At 30.6% G+C, this 21953-nt stretch overlaps 1 protein-coding gene across 1 annotated transcript in view; it reads left to right on the top strand.

Annotated features, from left to right (window-relative positions):
* LOC136987368 (protein PRRC2C-like) overlaps nt 1-21953 on the top strand; it is a 131379-nt gene that overhangs the window by 39924 nt on the left and 69502 nt on the right. Inside the window, 7 exon segments of the mRNA XM_067285100.1 lie at nt 6015-6185; nt 11522-11708; nt 11789-11858; nt 16771-16990; nt 18644-19050; nt 19125-19207; nt 19675-19827. Of these exon segments, the coding sequence (XP_067141201.1) occupies nt 6071-6185; nt 11522-11708; nt 11789-11858; nt 16771-16990; nt 18644-19050; nt 19125-19207; nt 19675-19827 (1235 nt within the window). The 5' untranslated portion in view covers nt 6015-6070.

Below are 21953 nucleotides of genomic sequence, written 5' to 3'. Positions count from 1 at the left end.
ATTTGGTATACAGTACATTGTTATGGTAACATAGTGAACCATATTGTTTAATTCTTTGTTAAATATCTACTTTAAAATAGTTTAACTAACTGTAATTTCTACTTTTTCTACCTTCAACATGATTATCATGTCTGATGGATATCCAAAAATGTCTTTCTTCTATATTAAGTTGTAGGCCAGAAAAAAATGTAAAGAATTTTAAGCAAGCCATTAACCCCTTCGTACCCGATTGCAGAACAAAATAATCAAAAAAACTTTAAAATTGCATAGACTTCAGCCAATAATATTTTTATGAAAATAAAATTACTTGTAATGATAAACACACATCTATAAGAAATATTGTGTTTGAAGAAGTTTGTGATCTACACAATTTTTTAAAATAAAATATTGTACTTAGCAAGCTATTTCATTTAGTTTTAATTTACTAAATATCAGTCGTTCTTGATGGGAGAATTTACTAGTTACATATAAATGAAGAAACTGATGTAATAGTTTACAAAACACAGTTAACTAGAACCAATGAATGAGACTTATTATACTCACTGCAAATTTAATTAACACTTCCCAAAATGCATTTCAAGGTTTTTTCCCTTGTCTTGAATTGTAATTTGGACAAGTGAGTGGTTTTGTTTATATACTATAATATGTTCCTTAGTCCATTTTGTAAATGATTACAAGGTAATTTAAGTTCTCGATCTAGATATTATATTTGTAATTCTAAACTAAATTATTGTACAGTACATATAAAGTTAATAGTAATGTTAGCTCTGGTTATCATATGCTCTGTTTTTTGCTATCAACGTTTGTAATCCAATTGAAAAGGGCCAGAAAGGCTGAAATGCATTTTAGAAAGTACTTGCTGTGAGTATAGTAAGCCTGATTCATTGATTCTACTTAATTGTTTTTTGTAAATTAGTATTACAGGGAAGAACCTTTTTAATGTATAGATCTAATAGTACTCCTTTTCTAATGAGATTATAAAGTTGTTTAATAGATATGGATGAAATGAAATAATATTTATTTTAAGTAAAGAATCACTTTTTCAAATTAAGTAGCAAAATAATTAAAATATTGGAAGTCATTAGTATAAGAATGTTTCAACAGATTTTCAAAAAGTTACAAGCAAACTATTTTTGCTTATGAAATTAGACCTGTCACATTTTCAAATGATATGTAGCATGTGCATATTTTGAATGATCAAATTTAAAATGACATTTAAATTAACTACATTTAGATTTTAGATTAAATGAATTCTTTGCACTTTATTATACTTGGTTGTAGATTTTTCTGCAGCTGAATAATTATGGTGCAAAAATTAAAGAGGAGGAGTGCTAGATTTTTTATAGTTTTATCTATATGAAATCCATGTGTTTCTCCGAACAGATTTATAATTTCAAATTTTTATAGAATCATAGTTTATTTTAAATATCCAGATAAGAGAGAATACACTTTCAATAATATCAAATTTGAATGTCAAACTTAATTAATGAAGGGAAAATACAGACCAAATAAACCACTTTTTTCAGTTTTAATTTCTGTAGCTTTCTATAGTTAAATAATAATGTAAAATTTTGTTCATGTCAGAATGACACTGCATCTCACAATATTTCATTGTCCAAAATCATATGTATATAAAATAACTTAAAGCAGCATGATACTAAAAATTGATTGTTTTACTTTATTTTTGAGAGATGTGTATATGTATACATGATGATGATTAGTATCTGTAGAAACTTGCAAGATTATATCAATTTTTAAATTTAAAAATATTTAATCTGCATAAAAGTTTTTTTGTAACTATAAAAATATAGCTATTGTAATAATTTTTCTCTGTTGTAATCATTATTGAACCAATTTTAACTGCAAATTATGTGTGCATTTTGTATATTTCTTTGACATTTATTGGCATTTTGGATGCTAATACTGAGTATCAAAAGAATGTACTGAATATCTGAAGAATAAATATAAACATCAACCAAAACCCGATGCATAGCAAATAGACACCCACAATTGCCATAAACAAGCATGAATTTTTTCTCATTGTTTTGCATGCCAAGAAAAAAAAAGGTTATCTTTGCTTTTGGTTTCCAACTATTATTAGGATTCTTGAATGCAGGTTTTTGATGAAGATGATGTCAGAAAAATGCTCTTTTTCTTGGATCAAGTTTCTACTGGCATAGAAAGAGTGATACTTCTTCTATAATCAGTTAATTTCTTATTTTTGATGGTTGCATATTAAAAACAGGGGACAAAAATTACTTCAAAAAGACTTGGACGAAACAGAGAAAAATAATGAAAATGAAGATGTTGAGGACCTTTAAAGGATAATGATAAAAAAGGAGAGGCAAGTGTAGTTACATATATCTGAGGACTGTAAAAGATACTGACAATATCTGACGACTATCTTCTAATGTGTTAACTGGTTTCTTATCATTACATCAAAAAAAAAAAAAATAGTTACTGGATTGAAATTGTGGTTACAATATCACTTTTTATATTTTATGAAGTTGATACTATTTATTGATTTTTTTAAATTCTCTATGAAGAAATGAATTAGTAAACATTAAAGTTTTTCCTTTTGTGAAATCGGGGGGGTGCCGAATAAGTCGGAACCCCTCTCGATTGTCACCAATGTGTGAGATCCCGGGGAGGTAAGAGTTTGTCGTACCTCCTTTTCCGGCGACTCACGTGTCCAGGATGGCTGTTACGTCGACGGCGCGTTACGCGAGTGGAGGAGGAGGAAGGATGGGGTCGACGATAAGGCGAAGCCGACAGTCAAGAAAGACACCATTTTATAACAAAACAAGATTTATTAAAATCGAAACGAACAAAACTATACGTCTACTCTCATATACACAAAAGGGGCCGGAGAGAGAGAGAGTTTACAAATATTGGTTTGTACCTCTATAAATAGCGTAATAGTCGAAGTCCAGCGAAGGTCCCTTAGGTAAATATTCACTTCGAAGTGATAGAAATCTTCGAGATGACGGAGAGTCAAAATAATGGCCGCTGGCACGTAGAACCTTAAAAACTCGAGGCGGGTCAGTGGCACTGGGCAACGTAGAGACTTCGGGCTCGGTCGACGATACCGTGCGATTCGTACTGGAGAGACGATCGGAGAGCCCTTTAGGGGGGAAGGAAGCGTCTTTTATAAGTTTTGGATGGGAAAACTTGTCACGTGATCGAAAACGAATCACTATTAGGGCCATAGGTGTTCCCGGGATATTAAATAAACGACTAGTTCGGACGCTAACTATAAACCATCGTGCAAGATGATCTACCTGCTCCGAAGGAATAACGGCTTGTTGACAGTTAGGGGACAATCGTTGTCATTCGAGGGTCAACAATTTCCCGGGTATGGAATGTTGTTGATTAAGTCGTTTATAACTGGAGTGAAATAATTTAGAAATTCTAGGTTCTTAACTTCCAGATTTCACACTTTCGAACAGAAATCTCATTTGTAAAATGCTTAAAATTGTTATAAACATCTGTTGTCGTTGGTAACAAAGGTCCTAATTATTTATATTGTTTTCATTATACAGTTGAACCCACATATAATGAAATTGGTTGTTACATTACCAATTAGTACAAACTTTTCTCTGTTCCATTAAATCCGCAATATTAAACACATGCTAAAATGTTTGAATGTTGTAAAGTGGTTTATCAGATATAACAAAGATTTGCATTCATTGACAGTCATGCCAAAAATAGATTGTAGGATAAGAAACAGCCAACTTTATGGTCTAAAATCTGAAAAATCACAAATTCTTCTGAGAAAGAAACTTAAGTCTTTCAATTAAAAATTTAGTTTTGTATTTTCTGGCAGTTTAATCTGGCTTTTTTCTGCTTTGAATGTTTAGGCCTATGACTAATGCTGGGCAATCAAAGCATAGGTGTCACCTTCATTACCCTGTTTTGCTTTCATTAAGGAACTACAGTAGGTTAGTCAACTCAATTTGATATCAGCTGATGGACTGTTTGTTTGTTCTTCTAGACCAGTGTTTCTCAAAGTGGGCAATAATGCCCCCTTGTGGGCGGTGAGTAAATCTAGGGGGGCACTGGAGGCAGGGTACTGAACGGTGACCAAAGGCAAAAGTTGGGGTCACTGGCAGCCGTTCCCTTTTCTCTGTTAAGCAGATAAGAGAAAACATTGCATTTAATGGTTTCCAGATGTTGAGAACAATGTACGGTAAGGGCAAGTGTGAGATTCATAGAAAAGTTTTTCTAAGAATGTTTCCAATCCTTTCTCACACAAGAGAAAATGGGTTAGAGGAGGCGTTGGGTATAACTTTATAGACAAAGGGGGTGATGGATCGAAAAGGTTTGAGAATCACTGTTCTAGACTAAAAATTATCAGGACACATTACATTCCTACATTTTAGATTTATAACTGTCCAATCTAAACAGCTGTATTGATCAGTTTCAAACAACGAACTATGAATGAGGCGAATGTGATTATTCTGTTTGAAATTCAGTTTATTCTGACTTAGTAAAGCATGAAAAGAAGTTAGAGTAACTAATGTGATAGCCATTCGGTCAAAAAAAAAAGAAAAAAAAAATTATTCCTAAATGCACAAATGATTTTAAAAGGTTCAATTCTGAAATTAACTGTGATGTAGAAGAAATTATGTAACTCATATTGGCCTCTAAGATTAACTAAAATAGATAAGGATGATGATCATCCCAGAATTGGTCCATGTCCTTAATGATGAACTTACTAATCTGGATGTAGAACGAGTGTACAAAAATCAGGGTAATGATAGCATTGGAGATGATGAAATATTAAGACAGGAATGAAAGATTAAAAAAGAATATCACCAAGAATCTAGCAAGGAAAAATATTTAATGAATAAGCTAATATTTTTGAAGGTCATCTTCAGGTTAAATGTATTCTAAGTTTAGAATATATTCAATTTTCAATGCATTCAGTTTTGCTGTTCTGCTTTAGTGGTTGTTAGAGCAATGAAAGAATTCACATTAAAACAACTTGATGAAATGTTTTATGTCTGTGAATTTCTTAAGTAAAAAATAATGGGCAACATCCTAATGTAGAATGTTCACCAAAAAATGTACCGAGAGATAGGAAACTCCATTTACTATTAACAAGAAGAAAAAACTTTTTGAATCAGTGTTCTACACTACTTTCCCAAAAACTAACTCAGATTTTTGTTTAATAATAAAATTTTAAAATAGAATTCTGCATTTAATTTATTACTTCCTGCCTTCAAAATGTGTACATAAAGTGTATGTAATAATATTAGTGTAATATTTAAAATTTTAACTGTAATATCTAGTTATAATATTTTGAGTTTTTTTTGCATATTTTGACATATTGAAATTGTAAAATGTGAGGGAAATCTGTTATCTATATTATGGCTTATAGAATAAGATTCCCTCTCACTATAGCCATTTTTGGTATAGTATTTTTGGTTTATTTATTGAAATTTTATAACTAATTATATGGTGCTCATTAATAGGATAAATTAACCTTAGTTGATTTATTTAATAGTGAAATATTTTTACCTGTTTTAAAATCAAATGAAGGTAGACTATCTGCAATAAATTTATTTTAAATATTTTTAGTGCCTAAGGTAGAAAAAATAACTATTGGATAACAACTTTGATAGCTAACCTTTCTAAAACTGATCTGATACACTGTTGAGCTAACTCAATTAAGGAGTTACCAACAGATTTAGTAATTTTAAATAATGACTATTCATCACTTCAAAGTTGAGTTTTTAATGTTTGATAATCAAATATAAATTGTTTTTAACTGGCCTTAACTCTCATTTGAAGTGTTTGAGTTCTTATAATGTACTTTTTAAGTATTGCTTATGGTAATATGAAAATATGCTTATTTAATTTTAAATTGTCATTGTTTTAGTTTGGTTTTAATGGAATTTTTATATGTTAACATTAATAATTGTGTGACTAATTTTAGTAATTTAATATGTTGCATTCTGGAATTAATTTTACAGAAGTTATCAACTCTTTATATTTTGAAAATTATTTAGGGAGCGGACCGTTCCCTGGGTGCAGTGCTTAATATACTCAATGACTTGTGGTCAGCATGTCTGCAGTCTCGGGGCTCACAGCAAAGGGGGAGAAAGGAAAGTCGAAGTATGTAGCTTTGGACATAAATAGCTTATACAAAGGAAAAAGTCTTGAAAATCCTAAAGCCACAGGTAAGAACTGATTTTTTTTTTAAACTTGGTTTTTTTATATTATAATAATTTTTATTAAAAGTTTAATATTTTCATTAACTAAGTGATTAATTGTATTTATGTAAAAATTAAATACATGTAAAAATGTATTAAATTTATCTATGATGATGATAATAGGAAAATTTATTTAATTACAGTAGACCCCCCCTATAACACGGTAGATACATTCCGTGTTATATGAATTCCGTGTTGTATGATTTACTTAGATTTTACAAATACATGAGCTGTTCACAGCCCGACACTTGTGCAGTTTAGGGGGTATGGCTGTTTGAAAGGTTTTCTTCCATAAAATTGATTATAGACTAATTTGACTTGAACATTTCCAAAATACATATAATTTTTTGGGAATAATCCATATAAACTATACTATAAACAAAAAAAATTGTAGGAATACTTACTGAGTGTGTACCGTTCGAAGATGCCATTGCTTGAGCTTGTTTTTGCTGCAGAGCGGCTCATCGAACAGTGGACATGTGTTTCTTTCTGCAAAAAATTTGCTAAACTTTGGAGACATCATTAATAGAAATATAATTTTTATGGCCGTTGAATAATAAATGTTTTTTAGTAGGTCCACTGCTCGTTTAAACTAAACGGTTTGTGTAATGTCCACTATTGGTCCAGATTCGACTAATCTTGATCGAGACACGAGTCGGCCATGACAATCTGTCTCATTCTTTTACCGTGTTATAAGAACATGATCACAATTTTTCCGCTGTGTTATACAAATCTGTCTTATATGAACCCGTGTCATAGGGGTCTACTGTACTGAGAATTAAACCTATCCTCGAACTAATGCCGAATATTATCGGGCTAGAAATGGCTATAATAATAATAATTTATAAGACAATTTATAGCCTCATAATATTTGGCATTAGTTGGAGGATAGCTTTAAAATATATTGGGTTTGATGATGATGATTGTTTATTTATATTAGTTAGAATTTAATTAATAATAGTAGCAATGTAGCCTGATATAATTCATCAAGCCATTGGCTTTAATGTATAATGATCAGATTTGGATGTTTATGTTTGCAATAATGGGGAAATTTGTTTATTACATAACTAAAAAAACTGTGGTAAAATAATTAACATTTTACAGTTAGTGTTTGTAAATCTGATCATCCTATTAGATTCTAAGTATTTTCTTAAAAACACTGGTTTTCGTGTGTATAATTTTTTTTGTTTTATTAAAAGTTTTTCATCAAAAGCATTTTCTTGAATGATTTTTTAAAAATTTGATTGCAGATATTTTATAAAAGTAATATATTTGATGTATTTATAATGTAAATGTATACCTCCAGAAAATTTGTTCACAAAAAATTTATAAGATAATATGTCTTTGTTTACATTGAAAATACAATACAGCAAACCTTCCAACAAGCAGTTGAGGTAATAACTTTCCAATAATGATTTACTTTTTATCAAGATATGAGGTGTTTAGATCTGTTAGAGAGCAGAAATTACATTAAAAACAGCTGACAGTATGTTTCATGTTCATCTAGAATGAATGTTCATACAGGAATCTCAAACCAATGATTTATAAGTTAACATTTTCAAGTATGGATGCTTCATGATGATTTTGTGTATTTGGGAGTAAATTGGTTTTCAGTTTAGCCTTGTTTCTAGCAGAATAAAATATTAAGAAAGTTGATAATTGTATCACCAAGAACAGTGTTTTTCTAGTAGCAGCACCCCAATTTCGTAATTTTTTTTAATTGGAAATTACTTCTTTATCAGAGTAAATTTCTTTGCTTTTCACACACTTAAGAAGTGTTCAAAAATGAGAATCATTTTTAATTTATATTGTTGTACTAGAACAAATGATAATACAAAGATCAATTTTGTTCATGGGAAAGTTCAGATTCACTTTTTGTAAAATAATGGTCCCTAGACATATTCACCCTATAAATCTCAATTTTGTTCATTCCTGCCATGAGTACCACATCTCTTCCCAATGTTTATATTTCTCCAAATTCATGTGAATGAATTAAAGTTCTTGGTATTACAAGGATGAGAGGCACATTGCTTTTTACAGTGCCCAAAATCTCTCAATGAGATGGACCTGAGGTACATTTGGATGTTCTTTTCTTTTCCCTCAAACTCACATCCAGTACTTTGAAGGTAGTCAGTATAATTTATAAAAAAAAACTTTAGACTTTGAACTGGATAGCAATCTCATAATGCCTTAATAAATCTTACATTCAAACATCAAATTTCATACAATCAAATTTTGAAGGTCATGTTTTAAGCATTCCATTTTAGAACTGTTTTGTTTTCTGATGAATGCCATTGGTGTAGGCCAAAAACTATTGAGGAACTTTGCTGCTATTCTGCTGAGTTGATGATGAGGTTTATTGAGACACATAGGGTAGTCAGTAATTTTGAGGGCATAATGGTGGGCCATTGCTACATCTGGCCAGAACACCAAATCTTCCATGTTATGGTGTTTTTGTATGAAAGGAATCAAGTGCTTTTTAATGCTGTCATCAATTTTGACAGATCCACAAGAAGTGAAAGGTTCAGATGTGGTCTACATTCATCAATTGCCTGCCATATTAATTCAGTACTTTTTCAGAAATTTAGCTTTTCATACAAACCCAACTTTATGTAGTACATCTGACTTTCATATACCGTATTTTACGGACTATAAGACGCACTTTTTTCTTCGAAAAATTGCCTCCAAAATTCAGGTGTGTCTTATAGTCTGTAGCGTCTTATGGATATTTTTTAAATAAATTGCTTAAAAATTAAGGTGTGTCTTATAGTCCGTAAACTACGGTATATATAAACATCTCAAAGCCTGATATTTTATAATGAAACCAAATGATTACTGGATTTAAACAGACTACATAATTATTAATAGTAGCAGTAAAGTAACCCAATTTAAATCCAGTAATTGTTTTATTACATCTGACTTGTTAGTGGAATGGTAAAATTTTATTCCAGTCTTTTGTTTTGGGTCTTCAGGACAGTATGTTTGTCATCTAGCATCAATACTTTCTTATCATTGGTGCACAGCTGAACATCAAAAAGTTTTTACAATTGGTTTAGGCTCTGTTCCTACTCCTGATTGTACTTTGAAGCTGGTTCTTTTCTATAGGCAGTGATGGATAGATGAATTTATTTATTAAAACACAAATTAATTAAAATGAGATTTTATAAACTGAAACCAGTTATCCTTCATCCAATTAAAGTAGTACATTTGGTTAATGAGATTAGCAGATTACCATTTTTTTTAAAAACCAGTACGGTATTTATGGTATTTGTTCTACTCATATATTCTTAGAGATTAGAACTCTCAGGATTCTAGTTCATTGAATAGGGCAGGTTTGCGGTTTGTGCAGTTTATTACAACGGCTTTGTGCGTTTATTCGTACATCAAAGAAAATATTTTAATTAAACATTTTAGTTCATTTTTATAATATTTTGTTTTCCAGTAATGATGGAAACTGGTCATTTAAGGTGTTAACCAGAAACAGCTTGTTTAATTGCTTCAATTTTCTCAGCATTCTTAAACATAGAATAATGTTTGCTTTGATAATGTCTTTGTACACTTGAAGTATGACACACGACACTTTCGTAATATAAAGCACAAACAGCATGATCCTTTTGTTGTAGAAATTGATATTCTTCAGTCCAAATGGCTTGAAAAGATCAAACGTTAACTTTTTGTCTTTTATGAGCCATTCTATTACTTATTAATAACAAGCATGTGGGAATAGGCAAACTGTCCAGATCCAGATATGCAGAATATGCCAAATATCACATGTCTTGCCTCAGTAGACATAGATAAGAACGCAGAACATAAATGTATGCACATTACATATGCAAAATGTAGCTGACGTTAACCCTTGCATTATGATTTCAATATTATTTTATAATAATAATTTTTAACATATTTTATTTATTTTAATATTTTAATTCATTCGGCGTGCCACTGAAAATGGTCTTGAGTGCCATAGGTTGCCGACTCCTGGGTTATAGGAAACAAAAATTTCTTTCACGTATGTAAAAAGTCTTTCATGCACTTAAAATATCCCTCTCATTACAAATTCAGAAGCCAGTATTGAGTAAAGTCATGTACTCATGCCAAATTGTCATTATTAGTCAAAATGTAGTTCTTCAGAGTTGCATTTCTATCTACGGGGATTAAAAATAAGTATTTTAAGCATTCCTATGTTTTTGGCTGTTTTCTAAGAAAATCTCTAAAATCCCTTTGTAGGGGAAAACACACTATGCTGAGGGATTAATCTTTCAAGCTGACAACACTGCTGTTGCTTCTAAATTTAAAATATATTATAATTATTGAAATTAACACGAGATAGTGGTGTAACTTCTTACCTCTAGACAAATTATTTCGTTTCTGACCATTTTAATTAACAATTGGGTTATGGAGTTGTCATTTACAAGAATATTTTTACTTTATTTATCTTTAAATAATTTTATGAATGGGGGTCAAATAGAATAAAGTTTCATTTCAAACCGTGTCGGTAATTATTGTTGTCTCCTAAACATTGTAAAGTGCAGACACTCGGACACTTGGAAATCAGATTGCCAAGTGTCCAAGTGTCTGCACTTTACAATGTTTAGGAAATCAGAATAAAGTTATTTTAATGAATTCATAGCATATTGTTAACATTTAATCACATTTATATATTCCTAAATGTATGTTTAAATTGACTATAAGTATAATTATTCCATGTAGTAAGTATTATTTTCGTAAAATGTGTGATTACTTTATTTGTGAAATATCCATTTTTTTAAATCTCTTCTCTTATGCCAATTATAAGTGCATTAATTGAGACTAAAAAAGTAAACAAAAATGTAAATTCATATTTACACATTGAATCTTTTAATTTTTTTTTAAATTTTTGGTAAATTTTAAGTGTTGTAAAAAGTAAAGCACGCGATTGCTTGCGGGAAAAACTTTCACACGCATCCCAAAAGGTTAACAACGCTGTAACTATGTTGCTTTTTATTCATTTGCAGGAAAATGTTCTTTGTTATTTATGAAATCATTAATAAAACATTATTTTACTTGCACTATTTGAAATCTGTTTATTACAGATTTATTAATTTATTTTGAAATTGATATTTACACATCATAAATTAGTGTAAATCCTTGTCATTTTTTCCACATCAAAATCCTCATCATTTTTCATAAATTATTAATTTATGAAAAAATGATACTGAAAATTTTTTATAGTTCCAAATTGTTGACTTAAAAAAGTTTCTATTTTTATTTTTGTTTCTTATTATATGATAAAATATAATTTATAAAATTTGATTTTATTTTAGTTTTACCTAAACATGGATTGCAGTCCTTGGGGAAGGTTGGTGCTGGGCGCCGTATGCCACCACCTGCTAATCTCCCAAGTCTGAAAAGTGAAAACAGTGGCAATAATCCTAATATAAGCCTTGTACCTAGTGGAGGCCAAGGATGGGGAACTTCTACCAAAGAAAAGGGGAAATCAGAAGAGATAAGGTAAAATTAACTTAATAATGAAAAACATAATTTGAAACTTGTTAATTAAAACGAAGTAATGTTTGTTTCGTATATTTTAGTGGGACACAGCAACAATCGCAACAGCAACCATCCACTACTTCAGCATCACAGGGTCTATCTTCACAAAAGGTATGTATTAAATATTGTGTTTTATATCTTAAAATATTTTTAAGTAAGCAGATTATTGAATAACTGTATAGCACATTATAGGATTGAGATTGATATACATGTGTGATGCATAAAAAAAGGCATGTGTGCAGAAACAGTCATAATTTGTTGCAATACTGTTTGCCAGTTTGGAGAAAGTAGATGCCATTCCAACTTTTGTGATATTTACAGTATTGCTACGCTTCTAACAGCCACTAGTAATGTTGATTTGTTGCATACTATATGGCTTTTTGAATCTAAAAGTAGATCTCAGTGTAGAAAACTTTTGAAAGCATTCATAACATTAGATCAATTCTTTAAATTATTTTATTTTCTTATCATAAGAAGAAGAAAATTTAACAATACCACATTTAAATGAACATGATAATTGTTTTTGTTCATCTTAAATATTTTTTGTCATGCAGTAAAAACACATTGATTTGCCACATGTATGACTCTTCCATAAGTGGTATTGTGATTTCAATAGCACTTGTTCTTTCTGTGCCACACATGTTCATCCACCTTTATGCTATTATTGACAGATCATGAATCAGCAGAGAATTTTTACTGCTTCCTCTGCTTTGTTTGTTAGTACATCATATACTGTCATGGATGTTTCATTTCATTATTTGAATTAATAATTTGTTTGTACTGTATATATTAAGGTGTTTGTTTTTTTAATTTTATTTTGTCTTTTATTAACTTTTTGATTTGTTTCATTTCTTCCTCTACTAATTTCATTTTTATTAATGTGTAGTCTAATTCCTATAATGCTATATTATTTTGTATAATTTATTATTATTAACAATTTTAATGTTTTACTCCCTTAGTTGAGATTTGAATGTATGGTTTATTTGTATTAGGATATTGAAATCAAACTTACTTATAATTTATCCTTTTCTGTCAATTTATTATTTTTTATCTACATGTAAAAATTACTGATTATATTCTTTTTGTAAATGGATATTTTTCTGTTGAATGTGCTTGATAAGTGATGATATGGACATGAACTCTGAATTGTCTTTGATTTATCACCTATCAAGCACATTCAACAGAAAAATATCCATTTACAAAAAGAATATAATCGGTTATTTTTGCTTTTATACTAATGCCACCAACTTCCTGTTCCTCCAGGACAAACACAAATGCTTTTGGCTATATTTATGGACCTTCATCATATAGAACTGTTCTCAGCTCTATTACCTTTTGATGAAGGTCCATAAATATGGTCGAAAGCATTTGTGTTTACACTAAAATTTATTTACTGGAGTATGTACAATTGGTATATCTTTGCTTTTGATCAAAAGTTCTAGCTTTTGGGGTGAGTTTAGAAATAATATAAAATGGGCTTTTAACTTTTAAAAAGAATATTCTTTCATTAGAGATTTGAAGTATTAGTGATATTTTATCACATAATAATTACAAGTTTTAACATTTAACATTGTTTCTATGACTGAGGAGGTCTTAATTGTTGCAAATATTCCAAGATAATTTTGTACACTTCTACACCACTTTAAGAGGTACTTTTTTATCAATAGATCATCATATCAATGTAAGTTTGCCGAATTTTAGGAGAAATTCAGTTAATTCTGCATTAGTGATGGTCTAGGGTCTGTTTGCATGTGGGTGGTGGTGGAGGCGACAATAATGACAACTGTCTAACATAAAACTGTTTATTGTAATTCAGGAGAACTTACACTATACAAATATTCATATCTGAGGTTGTGTTCAGATGCAATGATTGATCAGTAGATAAGAAGAGTTCTTTGGCAGCTGGAGGTGGCTAGCAGATGATAAGCCCAGAAACAATGGGTTTTCATCTGGTGATGAGGAAGATTTGAATTGGCGGTTTGCAGGGATTTTGTTGTTTTCCATACAAGAGAAGACAGTTGTCTTCGGTGACGCAGAGCTGTTCATAACACACAGTTGGCTGAAAACTGCCTTTAGCGTGTTTGATACTTGGTGTCTTGGTTATTTGGAATGTTAACTAACCAAGTGCAAGATGTCCTTGATTGTTGAAGATTATATTGATCTTCATTCTATCTTTTGTCCATTCTGATTGGTCGTTCTCTCTCAATTACACTTTCCAAGTGGCCTGTTCTTCATTACGCTTAGTAACGAGGAACTAGCTGTAACTGAATGCTGATGACTGTGCACCTGCAAGAGAGTAAAGACATTATATATCAGAGGTGGGCAAGCAAGAGTTCAGTGAGAGCCGAAATGTAGGTTTTGCAAAATGCATGGAAGCCGCAGTTCTGTACTGTTGTGACAGATAGTATGGTAAGGCAGGGAAGGATAGGGTGTCCCCCATCAGGGTCGAGAACTTGTTTTAAAAGAATAGATTTGAAATATCAATTTAATTTATTGCTCCAACTTGGAAATAAATTACTAAATATTACATATATATAATTACATATTTTCACAAAATTGTGGAAATAAAATTGTAAAAATAATAATAAAAAGCAGAAATTAACACTTTCAGCAAGAGCTGCATGTAACTCAAACAGAGCCGCACTTGCCCATGTCTGTTATATATCAATACAAAGATACTCGTTGCAGCATTAATACTAAAGTAAGTGAAGTGTGCAATGCCATAATGTTGTAAATGCCATTATTTGCAAAATAATTTTATTGAAGAAATGAATTCTAAACAATGTTTTCTGCTGCAAGAAACGAAAATAGTGGTGATAGTGGCTCTGTACGTGGCTGTATTTTGAAGTTGAATTTATGTGCAAGCCACAATGTTTTAAAGTACAAGTCACATGACTTTTTGCACTTAAAATATTATGGCTGATGTTTTCATCATTTTGTTATTCCAGAGAATTTGTAACCTAGTGAGATTTTTTTAACCGTTTTATTTTAAAATTGAAATGAATTCCTTCAATTTATTTGCTAGAAAGTGTTTTCTCACTCCTGAAAAGTTTGTTTACTGGCATTTACAATATTATGGCATTGCACGCTTCAAGTGTTCATGAACCACTAAAAACAGGTATGTCTAATATAAATTTAAGAAAATAATTTCATCTTTAACTTAAATAAACATAAATTCATACATGTGAAAGCAGAAACTACTACTAATGCCACCAACTTCCTGTTTCAATACATATGTCACTTGTCATTCAGCAGATCTACATTGCCATGTAACAACTACTATTGAAACACCTTTGCTCAGTTAACATCTGCTAACTCTGCTGAATGCAGCCATTGGTAATAAAATTATTCAATAAATTGAGAATGTAAAAAATTGTATTAAACAATATGAGAATATAAAATTGCTAATGTTTGAATGTAATGCTGTTTATAGAAATAAATATAACAACACAAGTATTAAAAGATGAATACTTACCTGGTTGCAAATTATCATGGATAACACTAGTAAAAGAAAAAGAATTTAAAGTTGAAAAGTGTTTAAACTTAAGAAATTTTTACAATAATTTACAAAATATGAAAATTTTCCAAATTGAATTATTTTTCATTTAGTATTTAGAAGCCTTGTTTAATTTTGTAAAAAAATGTTTTCTTAAATCTTACTTACATATGCCACCATTTCCTCATCTAGTGCATATAAACTTGTTCTAGGATTTTATTGTAAGAAAATATAAATTACACAAAAATTTACTTTATACTGTTTGGGTTTATCAGTAATTTTAATTTAATAATGATTGGTACTTTGTGTACTTCTGTTATGAGAAGCAGTGTTTTTTTTTTTTGTGGTGTGGGAGTTGCAGATTAAAATCCCTTTTCAGGCCAGTTCTTTTCTTTTAGAACCTTCTAAATTAATTAATAAAAGTTATCAAGAGATGACACCTACTCTCTACCTCTAGACTAAACTACACTCAAACCTGTTTTTTTTTTGTGCGGCATATAAAAATTTCAATCAAATTGGGACATAATTGACTTCTGAAAAAAATTTTTAAAACTATTGGATGTTTTTTATGACATCAGCAGGTTTTTTTCATTTTTTATTCAGTAAAATTTTTTTCTCATACCTTTTTTTGATCCCCTCCTATTTTAATAGCATAAAAATCAGAAATATTGTGTTAAATGTAGACTGCAGGTGTGAAATTTTATGCCTTGTTAAATGAAAGAATAACATTTCCTGCAGCTATATTTATCAAATAAAATCATTTTTTAATGATTATTTTTAACTTTTTATATAGTTTTTCTGTAAAACCACTTTTTGGGAAGGTGTTTATTTCGCAGGAATTATTTCCAGGCAAATTTTTTTAATGTTAAATTTGTATTTAAGTGGAAATAATTAATTAATATAAAACATAAAATTCTTAGAGGATTTCTTTTCCCATCAGGGATTGCTGAAAACGGCCCAAGGAGTTAAAAAAAGCAATTCCTAGTTATTTTCTATATGAGACTTTTTTTATGTGGTCCCTATTCACCACATAAAAAAATACTTTTTAATTGTGTTACGAAAACTGTTTTTTAAATAGCTATTTGCGAAGTTTCGTGTAAATTTTTTTAATGCGTTTTCTATTATGCGGTCCCTATCCACCCCACAAAAACAGGTTTGAGTGTACTTGACAGTTAACTAGTAATTAGTTGTATTAATATAGCTTAATGTAATCTGGCAATTGTTTGGCTGTAGTGCATTTTTATGTTTGTTACTTCATGAGTGTGTATCACCTGCTTTAACTGTGGGCATATTTTGAGTGAATTAGCATGAAATTTCTCAAGTCTTTTTACATACCAAAAGATAATTTTGTTGTTTAATAAAATGATTCCTTATTGAAAAATGTTTTCCTGTGTAAATGAAATTTTTGATGAGTTAAAAATACCCTATTGAAAGTTCTTGTCTGTGAAATTGCTATCAATGAATTTGTTTGCAGGAAATATCTAGCTATTTAAATTACCACACATGCTAATTGGTTTAATTTTTCAGACACCCACTTCCAGTGCAAGTACTGGATCAAGCAAAACTTGGAGCAGTGTTACATCAAACGAAGAGGATGGTGGTCAAGAAAGGAACTTCTTGGGCCATCAGTCGCCATTTTTTCCTCAGGAATTCCCGAAGCTAGCTGGTGGGGATGCACAAACAGAAGGCAACCGGAAGTCAAATGCAGATTCACAGTATGGACCAGGACCAAGTCTCCGACCTCAAAGTAAGTAATTAATTTCAGTTAATTGTTAAAAATTCAATTTAAAAATAATGTAGATTCTGTAAATGTTGAAAATATTGAAATTCTATTGTTTATAAATCATAAAACTATGTTCTAAAAGTTAATGCAATATTTTTTAAGTAGTGAAGTTACTTTTTTTAAATAAATAAATGAAAAAATATAACGAAATTTAACTATTAGAATAAAGGATGATGATGATGATAGTGTGCGATTACTTCAATTTTTAATGTAGTAATTTCATGTGTTTCACAGTAAGAAAAGTTAAAATTTACACAAGTTTTAGTCAATAAATTGTAATTTGAAGAGACTCAAGAATTCTGATAGAAAAATAATTGTATTTTCATTACTGAAAAAGCTATAACACACCAACTACTGCCGTAAATCATCAGGCTAAATTTGGAATAAATAAATCTAAATTACAAATGAATTTGGCACTAGAGGGAGGCATTAGGCGCCATCTCCCTCAAGTGCTAAATTCATTTGTAATTTAGAATTATTTATTCCAAATTTAGCCCAATGATTTACCACAGTAGTTCGTGTGTTACTGCTTTAAATCATGTCTGCAGGGATGTTTACTGAAAAAGCTATTGTAAATAATTAAATAATTATGAAAAAAAAAAATAAAATTCAATTTTTATGCAGAGTTAAACTATACATGGAAATATTTGGGATCAACGTTACACTTATATCCTTGCAATAAATTCAAAAACTGATTATATTTCAGTTGAAATAATGTCAGGATTAGTTTTAAATTCTTCAATAATTAATGCACTGATTATTTAAAAAAATATGTTATAATTAATATATATCTAACAAAATTTCTTACTTATTTGGTTTAAGATAAGATTCAGCATTTCCCCCACTTATTTGATTTAATCAGTCAATCTTTAGATATAGATATTTGAAGATTGACTGATTAAGTCAAATAAATGGGGGAAATGCCAAATCCTAATATTGTTGAAATAGATAAGATTGGTAAATGCATTTGAATTCAAGAATGTTTATTATTATAGAAAATACTGGTTAGGAAATAACTACTAAATCAAATTACAAACTTGTGTGTTATATATTATGGAAGTTTTTGTTGCATTCAATTTACATGTTTGACATAATAAAATGCTAAAACATTTGGTTAAAGAAAAATTAAATGTGTTTTGGAAATATTAAATCAGTATAAAATTTATAGAAAACTGTATTTTCATAAGATCTACTTTGTATGTGGGGATATTACAACTTTGTTTTCTTTTGTTGACTAGTGATTTGCTTTTGATGGGTCTTCTTTAGAGTAAAAGAAGCAGAATAATGGATTTTGGTACTCTCCAACAATATTTGAAAATGATTGTTTTGTAATGATATTTCCTATAACAAAATCCAAGATTTATAATAAAAATATGCCTATTGATGATGACATAGTAATGACTTGAAACAGTTGTGCATTCTCATAGATTTTCAATATATAACATAGTTTTGACAATAATCAATAGCATTTAACATGGTAACTGAAAATAAAATTAGATCAAAATTAAAAATTGAAAGAACATTTTTGAATATAAATCAGTACTAATCTATTTATGAGCACAACTTATTTTAAAATGTTAATGTGTAGAAATTAATTAATTTTTTTTATATCTGCAGCAGAGGGAAGTTGGGGACGTGGTACTCTTCAACAGCAGCAGCCACCTCCACCAAGTTCAGTTTCTCCACAGCACCCTCCATCACCACCACCTCAGTCAATATCTCAAGGACAGCCAGGGATATCAGGCGGAGGCCAGCCACTGAACAATGGCAGTGGCGTAAACGGTCAGCAGAATGCCACAGAAAATCATTCGAGAGAACAAAAGCCATATCCAACAACCACAAGAGGGGGGTCATTACCTACAAACAGTTTAGGAACATCAAATGCAAGTTCAAGTGGTACTGGTTCTGTTGCTCAAGGATTGGGTCCAACTGCTGGTCCTGGTCATGGCATGCCTGGCCAGCTAGGTCCTGGTTCCGGTCTCCACCCTCAACTGCCCCAGTTTAGGGGAATGATACCTCCTTATGTAAGTTTAATTGATTGAAACAAATAAACTTATTTTTTTAATTATTAATTATTAACGAAGCAAAATTACTCCAGATGTATGGCAGAAATTTTCCTGGAAATTATCCTAATTATTCTGGAATTCCATCAAACAGACCATCTTACTATCCAGAAAACAGGTTAGTAAAGAAGTATTTTTATTGGTAATTTTTAAATAAAAATTTATGATAGAAGAATTATCATTTAAATTTTAATAATTAATCCAGTTTATTATTATGGCATATTAGCTAATGTTAGTGTTGAATTTAATATGGTATGCAACTTCTGTTGAGAATGTATTTAATGTTGAAATACATATCAGAATTTATTTAAATAACATAAATGTAACATTCCATGTGGAAAATGATTTTCATACATGTAACACTTTAGTTTTATTGGTTAATAAGAAAATTAAGTAACTGAATCATATTTTAAACTTATTTTCTGTTGTATTCTATTAAGAATTTTAATTAAAACCATTAAGTATTTGAATTCTGCTGTCAAAAATATAAACAAATTCCCTTGCTATTAATATTTATTATTACATCACAATAATAATAAATATTTTAATTGCTAAAATTTAATATAGAAAGTCTTTGTTTCATAGGATAAGAAATTCTATGCGTCCTCTGGCTGAAGAAGAAGCTTATCAAAGACCTGCAGCTATAATTACAGACAAAGATTTAAAGGGGTTTGATGAGATTCTGCAGAATGATTCACAGGATGGATGGGCCTCTGCACATGGAGAAATTGATTATAAGTAAGTGTTTGAATTTTTATTAACTTTTTAAAAATAAAATATTGATTTATACAGTAAATATATTGAAATAATAATAGCAGTGAAGTTTACTAAAAGTTTAATAAATAAAAAAAAGCAGAAAGCAGTTTGTCTATTTTTTTTAAAATAGAAACTGGTAATACATAAATTGAAAAAAAAAAAACATTTTAAAATATTCACATTATCATTCAATGTCTGTAACAATTTGATGCTAAGCAGTATTATGATTTTTAAAAAAATATTATACAGGGGTTGTGCTGCAAAATTGCCACTTGGCTATATTTTTATTAGCGTGGCAATAAAAATATAATACTGGCAATTGCAAGTGGCGATAAAAACACTAGTCTGCTTGTTTCATTGTGAAATTGAATCACAAATTGCACTTCAGGAAAACAACAAAATGTCTAGCTTTCTTATAATGGGAGTCCCATGCACTGCACACCTAGGATGCATATACTTTTTAAATCAAACTGATCTATAATTACTCTGATCATTTCAATCATGTATACACATGAACTATAGCAATCTGATCAATCTCTATCTGCATATGTGAATGCCATTTAGGATCAACTGGGTCACGATCAAACTAATTTGAGTAGAGGGTAGGATTGTTTGGATTGGATAAAAAAAGATTAAATATGGCAATCACTACAGTTAAGGTTAAGCTTACAGTTGACTGCAAAGAAATATCTTTAACTGTTGACAATGAAATGTACTGTACTTAAAACTTATAAATGGTAAGTAAAAACATCATTATTAAAATATCTGATAAACTTAGATGAAAAAATAAGTATTTAGAGACTATTTTGTGAGATTTTACGGAAAGAATGTATGGCGTGCACTCTTTCATTTTGCTGTTTTGTGAGCAAATTTATTCAGTGTAAGTACGATTTGATCCTACTTGTATACTTTCTGCCAACTAAAACATGTGAGAGAAGCAATCTATAACATGACAAAGATTGATCCATCTGAAATGAAAAGTATGTGTTTCCCTTGTGATTTCACAATGTTCTGTGTCAAGCTTGGGCAGAAGAGTAGGAAGTGACATTGAGAACCAAAGGAAGTTTTTTTTTGAAATGCTGCCCAATGTTTCCAGATTGGGGATTTTTACTCAACAGAAAATTTGGGGAATTTTTTGGGATGACTTTTTTTCACTTTTACTTTTTTCCAGTAGACTAAAACAAAAATGACAGAACTTGTGAAACACTTTTTTTTTTTTATTTTTTTTATTTAGAGGGTCATCATTTCCCGTATCGGGATCAGAGCTCCCCGCACCGCAAAGCATAACGGGGATGAATAAAACTCTAATACTTAGTATCAAGAACACAATGTAACATTAAACAACTTAGAAAATAAATAACAAACTACTGGGCAACTCGCCCAGGAAAAGATAATAACATTCGAGCGTTCTTGCTCTTATAAATCTTTCTAAAGAACTCTGACAATGCCTTGAAACAATATTCATTCCTTATGAGCTGATAGAAGCCACAAGGCCAATTCAGCCCCTCCTCCAAGACAATGAGTTCCAGTTGTTTCCTGGTATACTGCCATTTTACACATTCAAACACAAGGTGATGTATATCTTCATCTGCCTGACCACACATACACTCAGTCTGCTCACTAAGGCTAAAACGCCTTTTATAAATCCCCAGGCCATCATGCCCAGAGAGAGAAACCATGGTTTCCCGACCAAGCGTAAACCAGTTTAAGTGCATAAGCCTTTCTTCAATATTCGGAAGGAGATCGTAGATCCTCTACCTTTGGTGCTCTCTGTCCAGAGCTCTTGCCACCTTCATATACTGTTCATTTTTAAACACCTCTTTCCCCAGCAAACGGGAATTATGTCAAAGACCACTTGGTCATTCTCCGCCGCTTCCTTGGCCAAACAATCGGCCCTCTCATTTCCATAAATTCCAATATGGGCACGAACCCATTTAAACTCAATGCGGTCAAGGACCCCATTGTCTTTCAAAAACTTTTTAATCGAATAAACTTGGTGATCACTTGATTTCTGACTTAGCAGTGCCTGAAGCGCACTCATACTATCCGTGAGAATGCAAACCTGCTCAGTCCTGTCATTTGCAACATACCATTCGATGGCCTTACTT

The sequence above is a fragment of the Centruroides vittatus genome, unplaced genomic scaffold (genome assembly GCF_030686945.1).
Source record: "Centruroides vittatus isolate TY-2023 unplaced genomic scaffold, ASM3068694v2 scaffold_1519, whole genome shotgun sequence".
In the NCBI taxonomy this organism is placed as follows: Eukaryota; Metazoa; Arthropoda; class Arachnida; order Scorpiones; family Buthidae; genus Centruroides; species Centruroides vittatus.
This window is presented reverse-complemented; position numbering and strand designations above follow the sequence as displayed.